This window comes from Lutra lutra, chromosome 1 (genome assembly GCF_902655055.1).
Source record: "Lutra lutra chromosome 1, mLutLut1.2, whole genome shotgun sequence".
Lineage (NCBI taxonomy): Eukaryota > Metazoa > Chordata > Mammalia > Carnivora > Mustelidae > Lutra > Lutra lutra.
The window spans coordinates 206,281,940-206,302,651 of record NC_062278.1 but is presented as its reverse complement, the minus strand read 5'-3'; the positions used below and the strand labels follow the sequence as shown (position 1 = coordinate 206,302,651).

The window sequence follows — 20,712 nt, the reverse complement described above, 5'->3', positions numbered from 1 at the left end:
TATTTATTTATTTATTTTTTATTTTTTTTTTTAAAGGGAGAGAGAGGGAGCACAGGCGGACAGAATGGCAGGCAGAGGCAGAGGGAGAACCAGGCTCCCCGCCAAGCAAGGAGCCCGATGTGGGACTCGATCCCAGGACGCTGGGATCATGACCTGAGCCGAAGGCAGCTGCTTAACCAACTGAGCCACCCAGGCGTCCCACATTTTATTTATTTTTAAAATCAAATTCATTGCGGTATAATCTGCATACAACAAAAATGTACCCACTTTAAGGGACTGCCCCTGGGGTCTATCCTGAGCCCATCTTGACTGACGGGCATCGATGGGACACTGGGGCTAGAGCTCACCCCTTTGGTCTTCACAGGTGAGGGAGGCAACAACTTGCCAAGGCCCCATCCCTCCTGGCAGCAAGAACACTCCTTACCCCTCTCACCAAGCCAGGAAGCATCACATGCCAGGGACCCCAGAACCAGGAGGGAGTGAAGCCGTCAATCAAGTGGGGGGCCTGCCCCTGGTTTCTGGGAGGCTCGGTCAGCAAGTGCGGACTTCAGTCAGGCTCTGGTGCGTACAGCTGCTCTCCAGCCTTGAGTGCGCTGCCAAACCCCTTTAAGCTGGTTTTCTTACTGGACTGAAGGGCAAATGCCTCTGCAGGACGCGGGTAAAAATGAAATGTGACAGCCCATCACGAGGAAGCCAAGATATGGGGCTCTCCTCATGCCAGCCACAATTACCCACGGCGTCCCTTGGGTGCCTGCCACCCGGGACCATCTCCTAGCTGGCACATTCATACCCACTCTGGGTCTGAAAGTCACAACGGCGAAAAACGGGTGGTTGAGGCGAAAGCATATTTAAGGGAAGGCTCCCAGCACCATTTTCACCCGGGTTCAACATGTGGCATCTCTCTCTGCAGAGGCTGGGTTACCACTCCTCTCTGCGTTTTCTGCCCAGGGCCCAGGGAACGAGGGCGTCCATCACAGCCCCATTCCACTGCCCTGAACCGCAGCGGGACTGCCGGTCCAGGCTGAAATGCCACTTCAAAGGTGTACAGGTCCATTCTGACCCATCACTCTATCTTTCACATCTGAAAATGGTCCAGGTCGCTCCATGTGCTCCTCAATCAGGTCACAGAACAGGCAGGAGACATTCCTTTGGCAAAAAGGACACACTTTTGTCCTGTATCTTGTACTGGTAAGTGAGGCTCCGGTCCCGCTGGGCTGCAGGCTGTGATGGTGTTCGCCAGAAGATCCTCAGCTACAGGGACAAGGAGAAGAATGAAAGAGAAGCAGAGCTCCCACGTCCCTGCCTCCTCCACTCCCTGCGACCGAGGCCTGTAGGGGGTCCCAGTCATGTGCCACACAGCCATGCTTCGGAAACAAAGCTTATTACCAGCTAACTAAAACTAACCCTTCGGTCTAGGAGTGATAGCTGCTCGTTACAGAATATGTGTAAGAAAAGGAAAAAGAAAACAGCCATCCAGGGAAAAAACCACTTAAGTGTTTTTATTTTCTCTTTGGTCTTTTTTTCTATGTGTGGTTTTGTTGGCTACCCTGATTCTGAAAATCAGCTCATGAGAGTCAGTACATTCAATCAGGCTCAGGAAGGCTAGAAGTTTATTCTGATGATGTCTCAATGCTAGGCATGCGAGAACACTCTGGGGGCCTGGCCTCAGAGAACCTCCTCTGACCCCTTTCCTCACACGGTGCACATAGGCGCCACCAACACAGCATCCCTGGGCTTGCCCTTTTGTTCTCTTTTCTAACTCTGGGCCAAAACTCTCACCCATGCTTAATGGGTCAAGAGTGGTCAATGTCAAAGTAACCTGGAAGCCGTGGCAGGGGCTTTGGGGGATATTCCGAGAGAGAAGTTCTAGAAGGCAGAGAACCCCTTAGATGGGGGAAGAACCTGACCTCCTTCCCAAGACAGGACTCTAAGCTTCTGCCCGAGTTCTCAAACATTCTGGTCAGAGGCAGCAGCGGGGGCGGCAGCAACCCCAGCCATGGGTATGGTCCTCCCAGGTCTGTAGTTTAAAAAGAGCAGCACTGCTGAGTATACCAAGCCTGCTGTGGCCCTGCAGAGGCCTTCCGCTGCTGGACAGAATTCTGCTCAGATGGCGGTCTCCTTTTTAGAAGTCCCACTTCGGGCACAAATGGGACCACCGTGGAAAATGTGCACCGCTGTGTGAGGCTAGCCCCATCTGGAACAGACTCGTCTTGCATTCACACAACTCCTGAGGTTTCCCTTGTACCCGAAGGAACGCCCCAACCCAACAACCCCTAGGGCCCAACACCATCCCACATAAGGCCTCGGCTCAGGCACAGAAGCAGCAACTTGTGCCCCGTGAGCCCCTGCACACCTGCCCGTGCACATCCCTGCAGAAGCCCGTAGCCAGGCCCTCAGCCCGCAGGATCAGGTGGCTCTGGTGACTAAGGCCATTCAAGAGGATGTCATTCTCCTCGTCCTCGGCGTCTCCACTGTCGTGTACCAGGGCCACGATGTTCCCCTGCAACAGAGAGCCAAGTTGAGAAGCTGCTCCTCCAGGCAGGGCCATCAGGGGGCCCCGGGCTTTCAGGGCCTCAAATCCTCTGCACGTCTTCACCCTGATCAGCCACCACGCTACTGCTGTGGCTAGGAAGGATGCCTGCTTATGCTCCAAGCCCCTAATTCCAGCCTCGCCAGCACATCCAACCCGTTCAATCCCTCCTAAACCAAGCTTGGCCTGTGGTCCTCCATGTTGGCAGAAAGTGCCGCCTTTCTGCCAGGCTCCTGAGTGCTCAGCACGTGCCAGACTGCAGCAGGGATCAGAGGGCAGTGGTGTGGGCCTGGAGACAACAGAGGACACAGGCCAGGAGAAAAGGCAGCATGGGGGACTGAGGGAGCCCAGGAAGAGGCATCCTATCTGGCCCAGCGGAGAGGGTCAGGAGATGGCCGCACATGAGCAGAGTCAGAAGGGCAGGTAGGAGCTGGCCAACCAGAACCACAGGGGGAGGTCGACCCGCTGAAGGAGATACCCTGTAAGTCCTTTCAGAGGCACACTGTCCAGTCGTTAAAAAGAATAAAGCAGACCCGAATGTTCTGTTCTTAGACAACGGACACCAAGATACAGGTGTGCTATGAAATGGTACGGCAGGTGACCAGCGACGTGGAGAAAAACACAGACACACACTACATAAAACACGTTCACAATTGCACAGACTCTCGGGAAAGATATCCACATGGGGAAAGAGACCGCTACTTTGTACTACTCTTTGTGCTATTTACTTTTTTCTTTCCTTTTTTTTTTTTTTTTACCTTTTTTTACTTTTTTTTTTAAACTATTCTCAAGTTTTACTTTTTCAACTGAAAGAGGTATTTTTACAAAACGAAGGTAGCAGCAGGCCACAGAGCATGCTAAGCTGCAGGCAGTATACCTGCCTCCGTGTGGCTGATCGCTCCCTCCACGCCCCTTCCCATCCCTCCTCCTCCCGTTCTCTCTGTCGCCGGCTCCCGGCCCCGTGACTGCAGCCCTGTGGTCCCTGGAGTTCCCCCGAGCCTAGCTGCCAGGCAGGCCCTTGCACAGGAGGGTTCAACATGCCCTGCTGGGAACATGCAGCCCCGGCTGACTCCACTAGCTCACCCCAACCTCTGCCCAGCACCGCAGCCTGACCATATGGCGCTGAGGGCCACAGGCTCCTGCCAGGGGCACCATCACATGCCGAAGAACGGACGCCGGGGGCCAGATGCTGTGTGGGTGTGTTGCAAGCTTTGTGTCACTAAACTTCTGCCATTGGGTTCCCGTAAGGCAGGCACCGAAGCCATTCCTAAATCGTATAGGTGGGTCTACTCCCATTGCTCTGTGTCGGCAAAATCCCCATTTTTGCCTCATTGTTTGACAGTTAACAGCTATGTCCTATACTTGCATCACATCTCACAATTTTTTTACAGCACTTTATACCTCAACTGCTCTTCAAAGCCCATGCAGAGTGACAATGACTTCTCCCAGGACACGAGGCAATGTGTGCCGGAGCTAGGACTGCTATAGTACCACACACGACCGGCTACCGTCAAGACAGTACCGGTCAACCTTTTCATTTGGAGGGCCCCTATTTTTTAACAGTGGCAAGCAGGGGAGTGGAGGATGGTAGACCAAAAGATTTCTGGGCCTACCAGCATAAAGACAAACCCCAAGGCGAATCCACAAGAAAGAGCACCGCAAGCAAGGGAGGTGTGGACCCGCCTGGGCCCATGGAGGTCAGAGGCGGGAGCACGGAGAGCAGGCCGATCAATACCTTTTGTTCCCAGCACACGGCGACTCTGCAGTAGTGCATGAAGTCCAACACAGCCACTGCCCCCAGGCCCAGGCTCAGCAGCACACTGAGGTCGTCCACCAGCAGGACCGGGTACCTCCATGCGGCCTGTCCGTCCTCCACGGGCTTCAGAGCCTCTCGGACAAACTCATACACGGGCTGCAGGCTCCCCGCATCGGCCTCCCTGGAACATCAAGCACGGCTCGTCAGAGAGTTCTCTCTCTACAAATGTTTATCTGGGACTGAGCAGCCTCACAGGAACGGGCCGGGGGGAGGCAAAGAACTGGATCACAGGCCTTGGCCGAAGGTGTTCCTGATTTGGTTGGAAAGAAAAGGTATGTGTGCATACATGAGCGAGCTGTACTTCAAACACTCCTTGAGGCCTAGGAGGTACAAAGCACTGGGGGACACAAAATAAACAGCTTCCCTGACCCTCAAGAGACACCATGCCACCCCTCCACTTAAGAGCTAAAGCATCGGAAGATTAACCTGGATTAGGCAGGCAGGAGAAGCCTTCCCGGGAGGCCATCATGGGGACAAAAAGCTAAACAGCAATTCAGGTGAGGGACCAAGGTCTAAGGGCTGTTTGTGTACCTAACAGATTCCGCCTGTTTCTGAACAAGCCTCCCCAGTGACTACCCGGGGCGGACACCTCCCAGCAACAGAGACTCAAAAAGCACCAGAGCACAGGGCCTAGGCACCAGCCCACACCCCAGGTCTGAGCTCCGCTAACAGCAAGGACAGCAACTTCCTACAGCCTGGGGGTGAAGTGTAACCAGGCCCATCATTCAGACGAAGACACCCAGGTTCGGAGATGGTAAAGGCTATGTGCAAGATCACACGCACAGGGCCGGGGCACGGGGTCTTCTGACTCTACACCGCCTTCCAGCCACTGCACAAGGCCTGGTCTTATGGGGCGGGGGGGGGGGGGGGGGAGAGCTCCCACAGGGACTCCCTTGTGGAGCAAAGGAGAGCAGCCACGTGGGGGGTCTGCACAGAGCTGTGTTTACGTCTGACACTCATAAAGGACAAGAAACAGAAAAACCAGTCTCAGAATAGCAAACCCAGGATCAACAGATTTTTTTCTTAAAGGGCCAACAGTAAAATTTGAGGTTTGTGGGTCCTATGGTTTCTGTCTCAACAACTAACCCTGCCGCTGGAGTGCAAAACAGCCAGGACAATATGCAAACAAGGGAATGCAGCTATTCTAATAAAACTTTATCCACAGGGGCACCTGGGTGGCTCAGTGGGTTAAGCCTCTGCCTTCAGCTTAGGTCATGATCTCAGGGTCTTGGGATCGAGCCCCACATTGGGCTCTCTGCTCGGCGGGGAGCCTGCTTCCCCACCCCCTGCTTGCCTCTCTGCCTACTTGTGATCTCTCTCTCAAATAAATAAATAAAAATATATTTAAAAAAACCTTTATCTACAAAAACAGGTAGCTGACCCACAGGCCGTACTTTGCTGAGCCCTGTATATCGAGCCAAAAACAGAACAAAGGTGTGTGCTAGGGCTCTGAGCCAGGGTTGGAAAAAACATACTGTTCTCCATACTCCCAGCAAATAATGCTTTCTATAACTTTTGGGTCAGCCATACGCCCTCTGTCCCATGAGGCCCATGAGCCAAGGGCTCTCTGATGAAGCCGCAACACCAGGGAAGCGTCTGCCTTCTGGAGCCAGCTCCGTCCCCTCACACGCCACATGCCAGGGACAAGGAATCACAGGGCAAGCCTGATCTGGGTCCCCCCACCCAGTGGGTACTTCTGGGCAGGGGTGGGGGCTGACTGACCTGAGGAACTGCAGGGGGTGTGGCTCTGCCTGCGCCCGGAAGAAGACATCCACCGAAGACTTAAGTCCCTCGAGGAACACAAGCTGCCCACATTCCCGGGCTGCAGTCAGGCTGACACCCTAAACAACACGGGAGAGTGAATCACGGTGCCTCGCAGGTGAACCCACCCCAGCGGCCAGACTCCAGCTCACAAGAGGGCACAGGACACATTCTAAGCCCCGTAAATGTGCAGCTGTCCACCTTCGGTTGGGGCCCGTGCCTTCTTTCCACTGGGTGTCCCCAACCCACCAGCCCCACTGTGCTCAGGTCTGCCTTTATATTTAATGGTCACTTCGAAAAGAACTGACGTTTTGCTTACACGTCCGTTTTCACGACGGCTCAATACTTGGCTTTAATTTGCAATAGTATCACAAAGTCTATCATAAACTCTTCAAATGTACGTATTTACCAAGTTAAGCACATTTAGAAACGATAATAATGACAATAAAATGGTGGGAGAATGACCAAGGTCTGAAAAACGCTGGCTGCAGAAGAAAGGGCCAGACACTGGCTCTGGACCTCACAAACCCTGTCAGGTGCGCCTCAGCGGCACAGGACCTCAGCGGGGCTCTGAGGTTCTCAGTAACACAGCTCCCAGACCGACTGCCAGGCTGCCGGCCACAGAGGACGATCTCATCAGCAGCAGGCTCTCCTTCTCCTCCCTCTTCCTCAGAGGCGGCACTCCCACGAGAGCTAGGGTGACACAAACTCCTGACGCACTAGTTCGGAGGTGCACAACGGAGGGGGCAGCAAAGGCTTCGCGGGCCACGATCTGTGCCGTTACTCCTCAGCTCTGTAGAGTGAGGGCAGCCACACACAATTCATAAACAGATTGGTCAACCCCTGCTCTAGATCAGCCCTTTTTTTTTTTTTTTAAGTTTGTTTATTTATTTTTAAAAATAATCTCTACACCCGATATGGGGCTCAAGGATCAAGAGGTCATGGACTGAGCCAGCCAGGAGCCCCTAGACCAGAACCTCTCAATAGGGCTCTTCATGACCTAGCCGACCGAGAAGCTCTTGAGTCACCCGATTATAAGGCAGATCCCGGAGCGCCACTCCAGACTTCCAGAACCAGAAGATCTGCGGGCAGCGCCCAACGATCTGCATTTCGACAAACTCCCAAAGATGGATACAATCTAGATAGGCAGCCCACTGCTCTATCTGTGCAGAAACAGGTCACATGGAACTCTCGAGACTCTTCATGCCCCTAGGCCAAGTCTCAAGTGTTCATTCACACCCCGGTGCCCTTCACTGGGCAGGGCCATCAGCCCCACAGTGACCCCTGGCAGACAGAAAGACTCCTGCTCCTCACCTCTGCTCTCACTCATTACCATTCCGCTAACAGCAGTTCAGTAACATACCCACAGCACGGAGGCTCACACTCCACCCCTCCACGTGCCCAGTGCTGCGTGTGCCAGTCCTGCTGTGTCGACGACGACTCAAAGGTGCCAATCTGGACATGAGCCAACACTGATTTCTCATCCAGAAACACAGACGCTAGGGTCACAGAGATGTGCTTCACAGATGTGGAATGTAATGTGTTCTTAACATGACTGCTCTCCCTGAGCTCACGCTCTGACCTCTAACACAGGAACTTCTTCCTTCTCTGCAGAGGATGGGAAAGAGTCTACCCTCCTCTCATCCTCTCATTTGTTTCTCCCCATCGCAGCGACATCAGGCGGGGACGTGGCCCAGGAGGAAAAGCGACATTTCAGCACATCACTGCTAACGAGTGGCCTGTTTCTTTCCCTCTCTGAGGTGTGATGGCCTAGGCTAGGCCAGAAAGTTCACCAGCCTCTTGGCCGTCTTGTGCTTTCCTGCCTGCATCGATGAAGATGAAGGACAGGCCGAGATGAGATAAGGAGCAGGTGACAAAAGCACCTCTCCCCGCGTCCGGGGAGACGGAAGCTCTAAACTTCGAGAGAGACAGGAGGCACTCAGTTCGGTGGTGGAACAAGCTGTGGTCTCCAACTCGGCAAAATTAAGATTAAAGTCCACACTGAGAAGGAGAAAACCGTAACTGGTCCGGAGTCAGTAGAGTTGTACTGGAGTAACAACAGATGTGGCTCTATAAACTAAATTAATAAAACAGGAAGAGATGCTGCCTTAGCCCTCCGGAGAAGGGGTTCAGCACCCTGTGATTTCCTTAGTCACTCTCTTGCTAAGTTCTCTACAACCCAGAGAGGGGAGACCCGCCCTGGCCCCACTCACACCGGCGTGACCCACACACTCAGGGACTGCACCTCGGAGGTCTACGATATTTACCAACTTCCTTCCCACGATATTGTAGTGACTGAAGGACTGGACGAGTGCCACAAAGCAGACTTTACAATTAGCTAGAAAACAAAACAAACAGATTTTTAGTGAAGTCTTCACTTACAATCACTCTCATATAGTTCACACTTCTGGAAACAAAAGCACTGGGGCAGGTCTAGACAGACTCAAGGGGCCTTGCAATATGACACACCCAATTTCATTCTAAGACGCACATTTTCTCACATACGATAATAATGTCTTATTTCATCGACCCTGAGATGTAATTCTGTTACATGTACTACTAGGTATACCTTACTTTGTTCTACTTTAAACCAATGGTGGTTTTTTTTTTTAAGATTTTTATTTATTTATTTGATAGAGAGAATGATTATAAGTAGGCAGAGAGGCAGGCAGGCAGAGAGAGAGAGGGGGAAGCAGGCTTTCCACTGAGCAGAGAGCCCGAAGTGGGGCTCAATCCTAGGACCCCGAGATCATGACCTGAGCTGAAGGCAGAGGCTTAACCCACTGAGCCACCCAGGTGCCTCATCCAACTGTGGTTTTTAAAAAACATTATTTGAGACACATGGGTGGCTTAGTCAGTTAGGAGTCTGCCTTTGGCTCAGGTCTTGATCCCAGGGTCCTGGGGTAGAGTCCTACATCAGGATCCTTGCTCAGCAGGGAGCCTGCTTCTCCCTCTGCCTGCACACTCCCCATGCTTGTGCTTGTGCTCTCCAATCTCTCCCCGACAAATAAATAAATAAAATCTTTAAAAATAAATAAATAAATAAATAAATAATATTTTCTGTTTATTTTTGGTATACAGAAATACAAGTGATTTTAAAAACTGGTCTTGGGGCGCCTGGGTGGCTCAGTGGGTTAAAGCCTCTGCCTTCGGCTCAGGTCATGATCCTGGGGTCCTGGGATTGAGCCCCGCATCGGGCTCTCTGCTCAGCAGGGAGCCTGCTTCCCTCCCTCTCTCTGCTTGCCTCACTGCCTACTTGTGATCTCTGTCTGTCAAATAAATAAATAAAATCTTTAAAAAAAAATAAAAATAAAAAAAAATAAAAAAATAAAAAAATAAAAACTGGTCTTATATCCAAGAAGTTATAAGGCCCTAGCTACCTTACGGAACACAATTAGTTCTAATAATTTATCTGTAGATTCTCTTGCTCTTTCAGTGCTGACAATAACATCATCTGGAAAAGAAAACAATTTTCAGAGCTGTGAATTATTACAAGTAAGAGTGCCAAACGTCTGCCCTCTATCCTGGCCTGGCTCAGCAGGGGCTCAAGAAGCAATGAGTTGATAAATGAGTCTCTCTTTCATCGGCTGTTTTCTTCTTCTAATCTGCTTCTGTCTATAAATTGCAGTGGCCCTACAGTTTCCCTCCCTACGTTCTTTAGGAAGCATCTACTGCTTGGGCAACTTGTCAATGGATCCAGGGCCCAAGGACCTCAAGTACACAAGGACCAAGGAGCAACTAAATTAAGAGGCCACAAGAGTCTCCGTGAGACTGCACACACACTTGGTGGAGAAGAGAAGATACAACATGGATACAGAGAGCACATACCACCCTTTGGGAGGATGGGCGGGGAGCAAGATGGTCAAGTAACCTACGACCTAATAAACAGCCATCTGGCAACCCAAACACCAAAGCCCTGGTTGGTTAATACTATTCCCATTGCGTTTTGCCTTAGGTTTCTTTTTCTACAACATCAATGAATCCTGTACCTTTGAGGTAGAAGGAGAGAAAGTGGTGCACAAGGAAGCTGCCGTCTGTCTTGGCATCACAGAGTAGAGTCAGTTTCCCCTAAAAGTTAAGAGAACACAAAAAGGTGAATTAGATTTCCTGGAAAGAGGTCAGTATCTTATACACACAGAGACACACACACGGATTACCAAAAAGAAGGAAATAAGTCAAAACAAGGGAAAGAAACAATACTTGAAGTGATTGCTTAAAGTGATTGATTAAATCACTTGTTATAGGTAAGCATATCTTGGCTTCTACTTCTCCAAGGCAAGCAGAATGAAGTGCCTCATCTTCCTCATTCACCATGGTACCTCAGGGACCAGTCCTGGGGAGAACAAGACCCTGAACAAAAGAAGCTTTACTGTCAGAATCCAATAAAAATCACAGCCTGCCAAGATGGGAACGGGCATTCAAAAAACTAATCTGATCCAACTTAATTCCTATTTCTAATTCTGATACCAATTCTGTCCAATAGGGTGGGGGGAGAGGGGAGAAGTAGTAGTTGGTAGACCTCCAGTAACAAGGTTCTCATCCCAGTGGCCCTGGATGAGAGCTCTGGTCATGGAAAGTCCTGGAAAGACTATATCTAAAGATGGACTCCACAGGGGCTGGCTGCCTTGCTCCAGCCACCTCTAGTTCCCTGTCAAAGGGGAGGTTGGGATCAAATGGTATCTGATAAGACACTTTCATGTTGTGAGTTTTCTTTCACTTATAAAATTTGAAAAATTGCACTATCAGACCTTGAGGGTTACCTCCAGTGCTGTCATTTCCTGGTGCCCACTCTGACCCCCCATTCCTCCACTCCGGCCCTGGGCTGAGCACTCTGGAGGTGCCCGAGGTAACTAGGAAGGTCACCAGTGCCATCTGCAGGCTTGGGCAACTGACACCACAGGTTCCTAAAAAGGTCCGACTGGTACACATGGTGTCTTGGCTGCCTGGTGGAGCTTTCCATTTTCTTGGGAGGACAGTTTGTAAAAATCAGGTTGGTTTCCCGGAAGAAGCCCCGGGCTAAAATGTGAAAAATTTCGGGATGCCCCGGAGTGCGGAGAAAACAAAGTGGCGGAGCTGTCGTGCCCCAGGCCGACTTGACAGAAGCCGACGCTGGCTGAGAGCAACTCGGAAGAGCAGCATTCAAGACCATGAGGAGGAAGAGGAGCAGCGTTCACTGCGACCTGCACAATGCCCCAGGGCCAGAGAGAGAAACTCAGGGCGAACGAGAAGCTAGTCTCCTGGGAAACGGGGAGAATCAAACTCCCGACTCTCAGAAAACCTCCTCCTCTGGGCGCTAGGAGCCACTGAGCACGCACAGGGCCCCCGCGTACAGGTCTGGGAACGTAAACCAATGCAGAGGCGGCCAAGCTTCCAGGGCACTTTGAGAGGCCCACCCTCCGGAAGCGCCCGCGCCGAGCCCAGGTCCCCCGTCGGCCCTCCCCGGACTACAACTCCCAGGCGCCTCGGTGCCCGCGGACGTTGCGTCTTTCCCAAGAGTCCACGTGCGCTTCATCCGGGGATGCGGTCTTCCGCCACGCGGCCTCTTACCTGCTCCGCCCTGTCAGGGGTGGTGTTGAGAAGGTTATTGAGTTCTGGGAACATCCCGAGCTCCGGGCACGACTATCCCAGACCCGGAGTCGGGGCTGAGGCGGGGACGACAGAGACCAGGGAGCTGCACACCACTCGGACGCGCGCGGAGAAAGCGCGCACGCGTAACACCGCTTCCTGGCGCCGCCGCAGCCAATCAGGCGGGCGCCTGGACCTGGGCGCTGCGGGCGCACGCGCGAGGGTGCGCTTCCGGCTGGGGTAGGGGCGGGGGCGCAGGTTCTGCGCTGACTTCTTGAGGATAGGCCCGGCAGGAGATGGTCCCCGAGTGCCCGCGTGACGGGTTTTTCCCGCCTTCCCTTGGCCTCGCTCTCTCTCCAGCCCCAGGCCTCGGGACAGTGCAATCAGCCCCTCCACCCGTACCTGTCGAGCTCCTGCTGTGTGTCCCCCAAGTCTCCAAGTTCGGGCTACTTAGGGACGAGATGGGTGAGGATGCCCGCGCTTTCTCGGAAAGCAGAAAACAAACGTAATAATCACGGGATTGTGTATGGAAGAGTTCTTGGGGGAAAAAAAAAGCAGAAGCTGGGTAAGGGAGTAACGGTGGGGTAAGGATAGGTTAGGAATTAAAGAGGTTATCAAGGTAGGCTCACTATGAAAATGTGATCGGAGTACACCACACCTTGCATGCTCCCACTCAGGACTTTTGCACCAACTGTGCTTCCCTCCTGGAATGCTGTTCTCCCAGACACTCAGAAGATTTTAAAAATCCCCCACTTGTTCCAGGTCTTTGCTCAGATATCACTAATCTTCGAGGCCTTCTCTGACGATTCTGTTTAAATTGCAAACTGTCCTTTCCCCAACACTTAACCCCTGCTTTCTTTTTTCCATAGCATTTATATCTAACTTACTATATATAGTTCTCTTGTACCACAGTGAGCCTCAGAGCGCCAGGGACAGTCCTATAGTTCGACAAAATCACGTTTATTGACTCATGGCAAGGAGAGAAGTAGCATACCAGTAGAGTCCTGGGACCTCACGGAGCAAAGGAAAGGCAGTTGTTTCAGGATTTGGGAAAGGATGGAGTTCAGGTGAAATTCAAATGAAGTGGTGTTTATCGATAGGCTGGAAGCAGAGCATAGCTGTGTGTATGGGGTAAACATCTGGCCAGAACTGTAAAGAGGACCAAGGTTTCCAGTGCATACCACAAGGTTAAGATAGATGTGGATGGGGAGGTGGGGGGGGTGGTAAAATAGATAAAGGAGGTAACAGTACACTTATCTTTTTTTTTTTTTTTCCACATTAAAACACTCATAATTGAAATATTTTTAGGTGCCTGGGTGGCTGGGTCTTTAAATGTCTGCCTTTGGCTCAGGTCATGATCCTGGGGTCCTGGGATCAAGCCCCACATCAGGCTCCCTGCTACACGGGAAGCCTACTTCTTTCTCCCTCTCCCACTACTTGTCCTTCTCTCGCTGTATCTTTCTCTGTCAAATAAATAAAAATCTTAAAAAAATATTTTTATTTTATGTACAATGAGTTGGCATTAAGGTAGGTATTTTGGATGACCCATTCAAGGAAGTTCACTTAATCCCGCTTAATAAAGCCTGTATCCTTCGCATATTGACAGAAACACTGGCAGCAAATATTGAGGCCATTTTTCTGGATCAGACCTTGCTGGTTTGAGCAGATGTAGCAAGAACCCTGGCCATCTTTCCTCAGATGGCTGCAGTAGAGCTCCTGGTGAGCCATCTTTTTCTCTCGGATGCAACAAGGCAGAAGGGAGAGTACACTTACCTTGATGAGCAGTGAGAAATGTATAGGATGGTGAATCATTATATTGTACACCTGAAACTACTATAACATTGTATGTTTATACTTCAATTTAAAAAAAAAGTTTTTGGGGACACGTAGGTGGCTTAGTTCATTAAGCGTCTGCCTTTGGCTCAGGTTATGATCTCGGGGTCCTGGGATCGAGCCCCATATTGGGCTCCCTGCTCAGCTGGGAGCCTACTTCTCCCTCTCCCTCTGCCTGCCTCTCTGCCTACTTGTGATCCCTCTCTCTCTGTCAAATACATAAATGAAATAATTATAAATAAATTTCATGTATGTAATTACTCACTTATTTGAAATTCCCCACCTGGGCTGGAAATCTCCCTGTCAAAATTACTTAGATCCTCCAGCCAGGAATGGGGCATTATATGCTTACTAGTATGTGAAAGAGAGAAGAGCAGCCCTGGCATCTAGGGGCTAGTTCTTGGTGTTGTCCCGTTTAGCATAAACAATTTCACAAAACAACATCAGGCTGATTATGCTGGGTCACGACAAAACTAGTCCACTCCATAGTTACGTTGAACACAAAACAAGAGCAAGTCCAAGCCGCAAAACAACCAGACATCCCCGCTCCCAGCTAATGACTACTGCTACTTTACCATCACAGCTTTAGCCTCACTCTTGTCTGCCCTCCCTGTAGATGAGATTAAGGTACCTGATCATAGAATTAACCCTGTTTTGACAGCATCCAATACCAAACCTTCCTCTCAATCATCTAACAAGCCAAATCCTGTAATTATGTTCTAACACTTTAAAAAAAATATTTATTTGACAGAGAGAGAGAAAGAGAGAGAGATCACAAGTAGGCAGAGAGGTAGGCAGAGAGAGAGAGGGGGAAGCAGGCTCCCTGCTGAGCAGAGAGCCCAAGCAGGGCTCAATCCCAGGACCCTGAGATCATGACCTGAGCTCAAGGCAGAGGCTTAACCCATTGAGCCACCCAGGCACCCCTTTAAATTTTTTAAAAAAGATTTCATTTATTTGTTCATGAGAGACAGAGAGAGAGAGAGAAAGAGGCAGAGGGAGAAACAGGCTCCCCAGTGAGCAGGGAGCCTGATGCGGGACTCGGTCCCAGGACCCCAGGATCATGACCTGAGCCAAAGACAGACACTTGACCATCTGAGCCACTGATGTGTCCTCATGTTTAAATCTTTAATCCATCTGTAACTGATTTTTGTGTTTGGTGTGAAGTAAGGGATATACATCAGTTTTGGAAGTTGTATGTTCTATTCAATCTTGCTGTAATTTGATTGGTATTGTATTGAATCATTAGATACAGTTTGAGAATAGGTATCTTTTCAATATAAAATGTTGACTCCTCTTGTATTTGTCCATTTTTTTCTATCAATAGCGATGGGTTAAATCCAGCATTTTCTTTTGACAAAGAGTACCTCTGTGAACATACTCAGTCATGTCTTTTGGTACCTTGCCAGGGTATGTATCTGGAGTGAAATAGTTGGGTCAGAGGAAAGGTGAACTTACCATGAAGCTTATAAATCTCATATTTTATTCACAATGTTTTTCTTTCTTTCTTTCTTTTTCTTTCTTTCTTTCTTTCTCCTTCTTTCCTTCCTTCCTTCCTTCCTCCCTCCCTCCCTCCCTTCCATTTGTTCGTTCTTTTCAATAGACTCCATGCCCAGCATGGAGCCCAACGCTGGGCTTGAATTCAGGACCCTGAGATCAAGACCCGAGCTGAGATCAAGAGCTGGACTCCTGGGGTGCCTGGATGGTTCGGTTGGTTAACCGTCTGCCTTCAACTCAAGTCATGGTCCCAGGGTCCTGGGATCGAGCTCAGCGGGGAACCTGCTTCTCCCTTTCCTTCTCCATATGTGCTCTCTCACTCTCTCTCAAATGAGTAAGTAAAATTGAAAAAAAAAAAAAAAAGAGCTGGATGCCTAACCTCTGAGCCACCCAGGTGCCCCTCTATTCCTTTCCTTAATGAGAATTCCTCTCTCCCGTTGTATAAACTTCGGGTCCCCAGAGAGCTGGATTTGCTCCTGGTCATAGTTTATGCACATGTTGAACAAAACAATGCAAATCTGGAAAATTCAAACCGAAGGATTTGATGCAGGAAATTGGGTCCAAGGGTGTGGAAAGGACTGGAGAAATAAAAGGGAGAAGATAGATGCACCCTCTGCCCCACTTCTGTCTCTGACCACCCCTGGTAGAAAACATCACACAGTCCTGCTCCAGTTCCACTCCAAATACTGTTGCAACCACACCATAGTTTCCCTTTGCCTTCCTGTGTCTAACCTGATGAATTGTTTCTGCCAAGTGCTGCCTGGCGCTTCCAGGACCTGTGACAAGAGAGTTTTTACAGCCCCAAGTTGAAGATGAACCCGCAGGACCCACAGACTGCCCGCTAAAGCAAAAACTGGAAGTGGGCTTGGGCAATCTCCCGCACGTCCACCAGAGGGCAGCAGACACTGTCTAAAGAGGCAGGACGCCCGAGTCCCTCGCGATCCCGAAACCGCTGCAGTCCCGAGCCTTTCCAGGGTGCCCGCGGGCTGACAGTCCTTAGCTCCCCTCCCTGGAAGCCTGGCGGTGGACTCTTCATGGGCTCTCCTGCTCCAGAGTCGCCCTCCCTCAGTAATGTCCTCGCCTCCCTACCCCTCCCCCGGCCATAGCGCCCCTCCTGCTCTGAGTAAGAGAGGGAGTCCTCACACACCCGCGGAGCTGACCCAGTCCGGCCCGGACGTCCTCTCCCGCCGCTCCCTCCGTCCAGCCAGCCCACCGTGCTTCTGGAGGCCGCAGAGGCAAGCCCACGCAGGGCCTGTGCTTCTCTGTTCCCTGTAAGTAGGGCTCATTCTCCACGCGTCTCAGCTCCTCGTCCCTGAGCTCGGCCGGTGTGTTTACGGAGCTGCACTAGGCAGACCCCCCTTTCCAGAAAGATCTGCAGGAAGAGCCATCAGGTGAGGACCTCCGGCTCTCAGATCCAGCAGGCTCCGCCTAGGCTGCACAGGGCCTCCCCCAGTGATACAGCAGGTGCTAAACGAATGGGATGAATGAATGAATGGGGAAGAGAGGGAGAAGCAGGCTCCCCACCGAGCAGAGAGCCTGAGCTGAGGGCTTGATCCCAGGACCCTGGCGCCTGTGGCCTAGATTTCTCATGGCTCCCCACTAGTCATTCCTGCAGCCTGCACGGCATTTTAAGATTTCCCCCTCTCCCGGTCCTCACGGTCAGGCCTGGTTCAGCCCCCACTGGCCTCCTGCCCCCTCCCTCTAAGGCAGCTGCACCCCATGCCCTCCGAAGCCACACTTGGAGGGCATCAGTCCCACCTCCTGGCCAGCGTGGCTCCTGAAGTCCCCGCCTTCAGCCCTCAGCTCAGCTGTCACAGCACCTCACAGACGCTCCTCCAGCTTTGGACTCCCTCTGTGTGCTCAGCCTCTCACCCCAAGCAGTCTCACATGCCCTGGGGCCCCTCCAATTTCAAGAAGGCTCAGCAGAGGGCTCCAGGGTGCAGGCAACATGCACTCCCCCTGATCCTCAACCAGTGAGGACAGAAACCGATGGAAAAAGGTTCCAGTCCCCTGTCCTGCAGGTGCACATTTCTGGGGAGGGGGCACTCTGCATGCTTTTCCCCCGCAGACTCCTGCCCCTAGACCACATGGCCCTGCCCAGGCTCCTCCACTTCTGTCTCTCCCTGCTCTGGGTCTCCTTCCCAGTAAACGACCTCATCTCAGCTCAGTTTCTAGGGAAGCCCGGTGAAGAACGCTCCTCCTTCATCTTCTGCAACCTTCTAGAAAGCATATCATCCAGCTATACAAATGAGCTACAGGTCCTCTTCCCGGCCTGTGCTCTCTCTCTCACTGTCTCTGTCTCTCAAATACATAATAAAATCTTTTAAAAAAGTAAAAATAAATGAAAGACACACGTGTACACACAAAGGTTTAGAAGTAAGAGTTGGCTGGTCAGCTTGAGCAGGTTCCTGACAAAGGCTGGTTGGGATTATTTTCTCGTGGGACCAGCATGTTACTAAAGCGGGCCTTTTGGTATATTAACAATTAAAACAACAACAACAACAACAAAAAAACTGAGTCAGACCGTAGTACTCCTCTGCTACAAATCTCTCTACGGGTCCCCTCACGTTCTGAGAAAAGCTGGGCCCATGCAGTGACCTGAAGGCCCAGGTTACATTTCTTCTTCTTTTTTTAATTAAAAAATATATTTTTATTTATTTTTTTGTCAGAGAGAGAGAGAGAGCAAGCACCACAGGGGGAGTGGCAGGCAGAGGGAGAAGCAGGCTCCCCACTGAGCAGGGAGCCTGATGCGGAACTCGATCCCAGAACCCTGGGCTCATGACCTGAGCCAAAAGCAGACATTCAACCAACTGAACCACCCAGGCACCCCCCAGGTTGCATTTCTGACCTCGCCTCTCCTACCAGCCTCCCCATCACTCACTCCTCTCCACCCAATTAGCCTTCTTGCTGGTTCTTGAACACGCCAGATAGTTACCTCCAACTCTTGCTGGTTCCCTCTGCCTGGAACGCGCTTCCCTCAGGAGTGTGATCTGCCTTTGCCTGCCCCTCACCTCCTTCAGGACCCTTACACAGGCTGTCTTCTGGAGCAGGTGGGAGCTCTCACACACCAGTATAGATCCTATTCTGCGTGATCTTACAACACGATGCTGACACTCCACGGGGGGGACGGGGGCGATGCCTGTGTTTCCGTCGCTTGAACCCAGATGGAGTTCTGTAATGGCCTTGACTAAAGTGATGGCAGAAGTGACCCTGATTTCCAAAGCTGGCTCCAATAAGGCAATTCCGTTTCCTCCTGGCTCTCTCCCACTCACATGCTTCTGGAGCTCTGACTGTTGGAGGGAACAGGAGGCAGACAACAGAGAGACAGAGATGCCCAGAGAGCCCCCGCCTGGGTCAGTCTGCAGCTGCCCGGGTCTCATCCCGGCCAGGCACCAGGTGTGTGAGTAAAGGAGCCCTCAAGGTGATGGTCCCAGCCCACCCACCCCCTGACGGCAACCTCATAAGACACCCCAAGTCAGAGCCACCCAGCTGAGCGGCTCTCGAGTTCCTGACCCACAGAAGCCAGGAGAGGTGGTGTAGGATTCTTGTGTATAAGCCACTTGCTTTGGGGTTGGGGTTATTTTTTACGCAGCCATAGAAACTGGTGGGGCCTTCTCTAACGACCCAATTTAAAATTTCAAGCCACTCTCCTACCTCCTCACTTTGTCTCCCTTCTCTTGATTTTTCTCCCCAGGCCTTACCACTAACATGACATAGGATATATTTTAATTAGTTAATGTCTCCCAAAGGCAGGGAATTTTGCCTGTTGGGTTCATGGCTGCATCACCAGGGGCTAGATCGGGGTTTTGCACATGGTAGGTGCTCAACATTTGTTAAGAGGAATAAATGACTGCACCTAGTAAAACTGCCAGCTGCGTACACGGGAGATAAAGCTGAAGACTGGCTGGTGGTTATCTCTGGGGGAGGGGCAAAAGGGAGGACATATCAGGGGCCTTCACTATATGTGTATTTTCTGCTTAAAGGAAAAAAACAGAAGCAAATGTGACGAGATGTTTACACTTGATTAAAAAAATGTGTTTGCCACAATAGTCTCTATCTTTTCCGTGACAATTTTTTTTTTTTTATAAAAATAAGACTTGTACCTAAATGTTCATAACAGCTTCCTTTGTAAGAGAAAGAAGCTGGAAACAAACCAAGTGCCCATCAGCTGGTGAGTAGATAAACTGTGGGATATACTCAACAATAAGAAGAACAATATACCATCAACACCCGAAACCATCATGCTGAGAGAAGGAAGTCTTCTCCAAAAGAGCACGTAACGCCGGATTACATTTATAAGCAATCCTAGAGCGGGCAAAACTGACCAGTGGTGGGAAGACACTGGCCTCGGTGCCTTTCTGGAGGGCAAGGCCTTCTTTCAGGCCCAGCTCGGGCCTTCCCTCACTGAGTGACCCTGGGCAAGTCACAGCCTCTCTTTGGGCCTCAGTTTCCTCCCTGTAAGTTTTAGCAGAGATTGGGGCAGGTGTCTGTTGCTTCCTCCTATGCTGATGTTCCAGGATTCTGGGATTCCCTTGCGAGCCGGGGCTGCCTCGGGGAAATCTCCTGTGCCAGCCTATAGCTGGACATGTCCCTCGGGCTCTGGAGCTCCTGGATGGAGCTGGAGGCCAGGCACCCACCATAAGCGGGGCTGGTGCCCCCTGCACTCCTGCAGGGCACAGGGCTTGGAGGGCGAGAGACCTGGCAGGGCCCCCTTGGCTTTTGTTCCTGTCTCCAGGGCTCTGCAAGCCAATGACGATGGAGTCCTGAGAATAAAAGCCCATTGTCGAGAGTTCTGAACCCTAATACTCTTCCATGTCACCAGCGGAAAGCCGGAGCCAGGGGCAGAAGGGCCGCTCTGATTTCCCTGCCAGCCGCCCCTCGAGTCCCACACTCTGATGCCAACCCGGTCCCCACCACACAGCTCTGGCACCCTGGCCAGCAACGGCGAAGCTGAATGTAATCATCACTCTAACGGTCTCTAATGCTGGAGCCGTCAGACTGGCCAGCCCAGGGGAGGGTGGTCCAGGGTGGCCCGGCCCAAGGGTCTGCCTCCCTCCCCTGCGGGTCCAGATGGCTCCTTGACCTTGATTGGGTTGTCACAGGGTCTCTCTGGGCTCATCCGTCCCTTCAGGAAGCACAGTCAGAGCCCCTGTCAGAGGAGTAGAGGGGCAGACATGTCCAACCAGGCAAGAAGTCCCACCTCACCGGAATGGCCACCAGCAGGCGTCTCCCGCCTGCCGGACCCCAGGGAAGCTCGGCAAGATCATGCTTACTCTGAAGGGAGAGGAGGAGGCAGACAGGGCACTGGGATCAGGCTGGGAGAAGAGAAGGAGATGGTTCGGGAGGATGGCTGAGGATGTGAGGAGGGTAGCTGGAGTTCACAGCAAGGGTCGCAGGGACATAGTAAAATGTAACCCGTGCTGGAGGCCTGGGCATCTGTCATGGGGCACATATACCCCAGGAAGACAGGACTTCAGGAGGCCAGGGGACGACCTGGGCATTGGTTTTACTTAAATATTTAGTTGGGGGAGGAGGGCCTGGGAGGCTCAGTGGGTTAAAGCCTCTGCCTTCAGCTCAGGTCATGGTCCCAGGGTCCTGGGATCGAGTCCTGCATCGGGCTCTCTGCTCAGCGGGGAGCCTGCTTCCTCCTCTCTCTCTGCCTGCCTCTCTGCCTACTTGTGATTTCTGTCTGTCAAGTAAATAAACAAAATCT

At 51.5% G+C, this 20,712-nt stretch overlaps 2 protein-coding genes across 2 annotated transcripts; both read right to left on the bottom strand.

Moving 5' to 3' along the window:
* Positions 1 to 201: 201 nt before the first annotated feature.
* On the bottom strand, positions 202 to 11,823 carry ELP6 (elongator acetyltransferase complex subunit 6). The gene is made up of 7 exons (XM_047695215.1): positions 11,655 to 11,823; positions 10,097 to 10,175; positions 8,375 to 8,445; positions 6,069 to 6,187; positions 4,266 to 4,467; positions 2,354 to 2,500; positions 202 to 1,251 (listed from the first exon to the last, which is right to left on the bottom strand). The coding sequence occupies exons 1-7, from the start codon at positions 11,706 to 11,708 to the stop codon at positions 1,123 to 1,125; spliced, it is 801 nt and encodes a 266-aa protein (XP_047551171.1). The 5' UTR covers positions 11,709 to 11,823; the 3' UTR covers positions 202 to 1,122.
* Positions 11,824 to 13,139: 1,316 nt separating this feature from the next.
* LOC125090499 (40S ribosomal protein S29-like) lies at positions 13,140 to 13,400 on the bottom strand. Its single transcript, XM_047713255.1, has one exon. The coding sequence runs from the start codon at positions 13,398 to 13,400 to the stop codon at positions 13,236 to 13,238; it is 165 nt and encodes a 54-aa protein (XP_047569211.1). The 3' UTR covers positions 13,140 to 13,235.
* Positions 13,401 to 20,712: the final 7,312 nt, after the last annotated feature.